This window comes from Pygocentrus nattereri, chromosome 11 (genome assembly GCF_015220715.1).
Source record: "Pygocentrus nattereri isolate fPygNat1 chromosome 11, fPygNat1.pri, whole genome shotgun sequence".
NCBI classification, from domain to species: Eukaryota; Metazoa; Chordata; class Actinopteri; order Characiformes; family Serrasalmidae; genus Pygocentrus; species Pygocentrus nattereri.
In genome coordinates, this window is record NC_051221.1 from 9,088,797 (window position 1) to 9,095,112 (window position 6,316).

Genomic DNA, 6,316 nt, shown 5'->3' on the forward strand with positions numbered 1-6,316 from the left:
ATCTTACATAAACACTTTATAACATGTTCATGCATGTTAAAATCAACATTCATAAAGCATACACATTTTACATGACATTAATATCGACTGATGTCATTTTACTGAGAAACTTTTGTTTTTTTCAAAATAAAAGCCCTCATTTCTTACTTTGGAAAACTATAATTTTCAGTGAAACAGCTCATTTCTCGACAGCCAATGCAGAAATGACCTTGTTTTGGTAATTAAGTACTTTGGCACTCAGCCAATACTTTTAACTTTCACACTAAGATTCGGTCGAATGATTGTTCATAGCATATTTACTCAATTCACTGTCCACACAGTAAAGTGACATTCAAAGCAACAAATGCGTAAGAAAAAACAAATACCTAATAAGCCGAAAGTACACATGAAACATGCCTGAGTGTCAAAACACTTATGACTGCTTAAGGGATAAAACGATGTCATTTTTATTTTCTGTCCAGAAATGAGGCATTTGACTGAAAATACTATCATTTTCAAAATAAAAAATGACGGTTTTATTTCGAAAAAAAATCTCATTACATAGTAGTCGATGTTAATGTCATGTACAACATTTATACTTTATAAATGTTGATTTAAGTATTATGAACATAGTATTAAATGTTTATGTAAGCAGTTATGAATGTGTTATGTAGACGCCCTTCTAGTAAAAGTGTTCCTGAAATAACAGTATAAAAGTCATCTTTTTGGAATGCATTAGAACGAATCTGTTCATGCGTGGTTACATCCCTACAACACGCACAACTCAGTACAGCCTGAAAAATACAAATACAGTGCGACTGTTACCATTTTACAGACTTCTAGCTGGTGTGAAAGTGTCGGCTTTTCTATGGTGTGAAAAGCTGAAAACAGCTGCAGTCAGTTTGTGAGAGCAAGAACGCCACATCACATCACTTCATACAACACATGCAGTGGAGAAATCATTCTATGCAAAATAAATAAACTGCACAAGCAGGCTGAACAGTGAGCGTAACCTGGTATAGAAGGCTACTACTGCTTTGTTGGGCTATTATTATGCATGAATTTTTCTGTGATAGTTGATTATTTTATTATTTTATTTAATTTTTAAAGCCACACAATAGACCAGGTTCATAAAACTCAGCAGTAACAGCACTACATCATGCAAAATGTGTCACGGTGAGCCTTTCATGAAGTCGCTGAGGTGGTGATTAGCTCCTTGGTGTCTTTTTATCAACGTGGCACTGTCACCACTGTTCTGTGCAAGGGCCAATCAAAATCCACATGGAAATGAGCTCATGCATATTAATGACAAGTGAAGCTCAGGATGCCTAGCAAAATAAAATTTAAAAAAAATCTCAAAAAGCTACTATTAAAAGAAGACATGTGGACAAATAATAGTAAATAGTTTGGTAAAAATGATTTTCATTTTTAATCAGAAAGTAAAGTTTCTTGATCAGAAATGTTGATACACTGTTAAAAATTAGAGACCAGCTCAACTCAAAATGATACAGTAGAGGATTATATGGCTTTTCTTGAGTTCATTCAACTTGAGGAGACAAGAGTTCACGCAACTCAAACTTCTTAACTGAGTCAAACGTTCTCTTAGTTAGTTCTGCTTCTCAGTTTAGTAAATATTCAATCTTAGTAGACATTTTTCCTCTTGGGTACTCACTTACGGATGGCTGTGGCATCGCTGGGGTTCAAACTCACAATGTCCTGTTGGGCTGATGGCTTCGCCCACGGCACCACTCAGGAACACATGAAGCAGCTCAGATTGTGTGTGTCTATAAAAGTTGAATACACTGGAGAAAATATTGTTTTAGCTTTAAGGCCAGGAGTTGTCTGATGTGGTGCAGCTGTCTAATAATTCATCCCAATATCAGAAGGTTGTGAGTTTGAATCCCAGCAATGCCACAGCTGTCCATCTCCAAAAGCCCAAGAGGAAAATATACCAGATAGAACTGTGTGATAGAAGGAGCGCCAGCTGGTGGAGAGACTGAGTAAAATAAAAACACAGATTCAGTTGTTTGTCTAACTGAGCTGTAGACCTAGAAACAGCAGCTGGGAGAACTTTTCACTCAACTAAGAAGTTTGAGTTGTGTGACCTCTGGTGACCTCAAGTTGAGTCAACTCAAGAAAAGCCATGTAATCAGTTACCATATCATAGATTCAGCTTTTAGTTCCTGTTTTTATTGATCTCAGGAACTCAAGTTGCACATGAAACATGGAAGTACAGCAATCTGAAATCCTGCTGAAGCCAGTCTTCTTCCTCCTCTTCGAGCACAGCAGCAGTTAGCAGGTTTACCAAGTGCCATCTTTTATAAACACCACAACAGGTTTAAATTTAGATGCACAGCAGATGTTGAGCGACTGATGTCACCAGAAAGAAGCTCAATCTGTTCATCAGTTCTAAGTGGATATAATAATGTATACGGCACAGTCTGTATGTTTTTACAGTCATTTTTCTTTTTACATTCTAACATTTAGGAATGACCAAACTGTTCTTATGATTCTATATTTGCAGTAATTGGTCATTAACTAAATCAACTGTTTAGCTGATTTAAAAAGCTTTACTAATATATATTTCAACACATTTTATACTGGGTTTCAGATAATCCCCCTACTTTATTGTGACCACTTCATTTAAACGTCAAATTATGTGCCATTTGTAAAATATTTCCATATTTCTGTGACACATATGTATATATACTGTTATAAACAAAGCCTCTGTGAAGGTACATTTCTCGTTCATCAAGGTACAAACAGTATAAATGTTCCCTCAAAGGTCCAGCAGTGGGTTTAAGGTCTGATCATGAATCTTAAAGTTTTTTAGGTGAAAAGTTTGTATTTGTACCTTTTCATTACTGAATGTTTTAAAACAGAACAGTACAATAAAAAGTCAGTGTGGTGAGTTGGGTTAGAGCAAAATCTCAACTGTCTGGGGAACATGAGAACCAGGCTGGGAACCACTGCTCTGGAATATTGTCCCAATCAGTTGTGATTTTTTTGGCCGGATTACTTTGTTTGCGTGTATCGTTTGCTTTTAGTTTTTTGATTCACGCCAAATAGATGTGAACGCTAAAGGAACCAGAGCTAAAATGTGCACTGTTAGAAATGAAGGTTCTACGCAGGTACATTTTTCACTCATCACGGTACAAACTATGTAAATGTGTCCTCAAATGTACAGCAGTGAGTTTAAGGTCCAAATGTGAGCCTTAAGTACGTTTTTCCAGGTGATTACCGAATGTTTTAAACAGAACAGTAGAATAAAAGCCTGGAGGCGAGGCGAGGCGGGGTGTGGAGTCAGTACAGCTCAGAACAGATCATTTCAGTGGATTAGGGTTCAGTTATGTTCCCTGACTAAAGGTACTGAGATGGACCCTTGAGGTTTCCACTCCAGTGACAAGAGGGGGACTGCCCCAGTGATGGTGTGGTACCTTTATTTCTGAGAGTGTATGAAAAACTGATACATGCAGTGATTTATGCGCATGTATATCAATATTTTGGCACATATTTAAATATGGCACAGTTACTACATTTCAGACATATTTTAAAACATCAGTACTACTGCACATTAAGTGAAAAAATATATATAAAATATATATAATATATATAAAATGATAGCGATGAGAGAAGTTCATTAAAAGTGCAATAATAATAATAATAATATAAATACCACAGAGTTAATACTGAAGAAAAAATATACTCAAACCATGAGCTTTGCTATTCTGGTGCTTTGCTTAGATGTGACTGACAGGTCGACAGTGGAATAAAACCCTAACAAAGTTAAGAAAGACGAAGACTTTTTCTGGAAAGGCTGCAAAGGCATAATCAAAGTTTTTATATGCTCAGCAGTGAAAGGCCTGGTGTATCACCTCTGATAGCACCTTAGAAAAGTGCACCACACGAGTCACTGGTTCAGAGCCACAGCCCCATCTGCTGGAGGAAAACCCAGCTGCTCTGCCTTCAGTACTGTAGAAATGTACCGCTCTCTAACGCGTTTAGTGTTGTGCTATATGTCATTATATTCTGTATTGTGTGCTGTACTGTGACTGTATTTAGAACATTCTTCTGCCTGTTGTTGTTCATCCCTACATGGTCACGTCTGTCACACCTGTCACTTGTCATGTATAGGCTGAGCCTAATCTTGGCATCAGTACTGCTCTAAAGCTGCATCAGCCCAGTGTCTTACGGGCTGGCTAGGTGTCTGGTACCTGCAAATAAATAAACTTCACTTCTCCAGACATACAGCTGGTCCCCTGGTACAGGTTTGGATTCATCAGTACAGAGTGAAGGGCCTTTTGGTTCCTCTAGAGTGAATATCAGATTCTGTGTGTGTGTGTGTGTGTGTGTGTGTGTGTGTGTGTATGTAAATGTCTCTGTGTTCACAGGTCACGAAAACAGACGGGAAACAGAACAGGTTCCCTTCTGCTACTCAGATGAGTGTGTACTCAGGGAACACGTCATACACACATACAGTACCGTGCAAATGGGAGAGAGACCGCCCCGATTTATAATGTCGAATTATTTCACAATATTTATGTCAAAATATTTATTATTAAATTATGTCAAAAACTGAAAAATGGCCAAGAAACGATATGAGGTTTTTCTCCTCACAGACAGACAGACAGACAGACAGACAGACAGACAGACAGACAGAACCAATAGAATCACTCCAAAATACATACATCTTGTCTTCTGATGCTGAAAATGAATGCATTCTGCTTAATGGCCATTTTGAAAACTATCCAGCTGAAGGGTGGTCTCTGACTTTTGCTCAGTACTGTATGTGGGTGGTAATCCTGACAGGAAAGCATGCTGTTTATGCACTACACACACACTGCACTCTCCAACGAGGGCCAAAACAACAAACGACACTATAAAGGAATGCCAGGCCATTCCTCATCTAAACTCAAACATACAATTTAGGGTTTAAGTGTGAAGGCAGAGCCAGGAACGCTGTGAAAGAAAGAGCCAGACCTTAATCTTCAATTTCACACAAAACATTATACAAAGGACTCGGCAGCGGTTACCGCAAGGTTTCACGCTATTTTCTCAGCAGAACTCAGGCTCTGTGGGAAAGTGGGGGAGCGTTTGGGTTCATACATTGTTAGGATAAAAACTGTGAAGAGCTTTTTGCACTGCTTTATTTTTTAAAACTACAAAAGACAAAGCCATTTGTTTTGGTTACTGATGTTAGGACTAGGGTTAGACTTAGAAAAGTCTTATTACATAACGACACTTACTTTTATATGCATGCATGTCATGTATCATATTACTACATTATGTATATAGGCATATATTGTATGCAAAAGTTTGAAGACTCCTGGTAAAATTACATATTTGATGATTTTTTGTAAGTGAAAATTTCTATAGCACATTGGAAAAACCTCATATCTCCAAAATGGTAACTTTACAGGAGAAGGAAAAAACCTGATTTACTTTGAATGCACACAAACCAAGGCAGAATTTCTTCCCAGTCTTTTTGGGCTGTTTCTTTTGTTCCATTCATCATGAAATTTACATATTATTCTATTCGGACGTAGACCCAACCACTATGTTTAAACATTCTGATTTGTTCTACATCCCCTTGTTTACCGGTTTAAGACTCACCCACAAATGTGTCATGCTCACCCAAAACAGCAGTCCTGCTGCCACTGCTGCCTGTAGACCAGTGTTACTATAGAGTATGTTGAACAGAGAGCATACAGTTCTTTCACTGCCCTTCACTTTCTTTCACAGTTAAGATGCCTCTACAGTTAATGTGTGTTTGTGACTGAGTGGAGGAGATAAAGAGAGGGAGCTCCTCACCTTTCTTCGCTTTCTTTTGCAGTTTGAGAGTGTCTGAAGATTTCTTCTTGATCTCTTGGCGTGCTCGTTTGTATTCTGTCCACAGAGGGGGAGAGAGAGAGAGAGAGAGAGAGAGCGAGAGAGAGAGAGAGAGAGAGAGGAAAAGAGAGAGAGAGAAAGAGAGGCTCTATATCACTTTGAAGAGTTGTTTCAAAGTCAGTAAGGAACAAAAAAAAGAAAAAGAATTAAAAGTGATCAAATGGGTTAGTGATGACTGAATAATGAGCGGCCGTGTGGAGAAACGCCTGCAGCTACATCCCCTGCTGCGCGTGTCTGTGTGTGCCGGTGCTGGTACCTTTGGCATGGTCTTTATCCATCATGTTGGCGACTCTCTTCCACTCCTCCATCTGCTCTTGGAGTGGATTAATCAGAGAGTCCACAAAAACCCTGCACACATACAAGTTACTCTCACCGAGTAAAGAGTAATCTCAAAAAACAATGGCACATACTTTATTTATAACATGCATTATAGTTTGATTCCCTCACT

General features: G+C 38.3%; 1 protein-coding gene across 5 annotated transcripts in view; it reads right to left on the reverse strand.

Moving 5' to 3' along the window:
* Positions 1–6,316, reverse strand: part of LOC108439795 (MTSS I-BAR domain containing 1) — a 57,172-nt gene that overhangs the window by 21,129 nt on the left and 29,727 nt on the right. For all 5 annotated transcript variants that reach the window (XM_037542871.1, XM_037542872.1, XM_037542873.1 and 2 more), the window contains exons 5-6: positions 6,125–6,216; positions 5,791–5,865 (exon numbers count right to left, since the gene is read on the reverse strand). In XM_037542871.1, the coding sequence (XP_037398768.1) occupies positions 5,791–5,865; positions 6,125–6,216 (167 nt within the window). The remainder of the gene's footprint in view (positions 1–5,790; positions 5,866–6,124; positions 6,217–6,316) is intronic.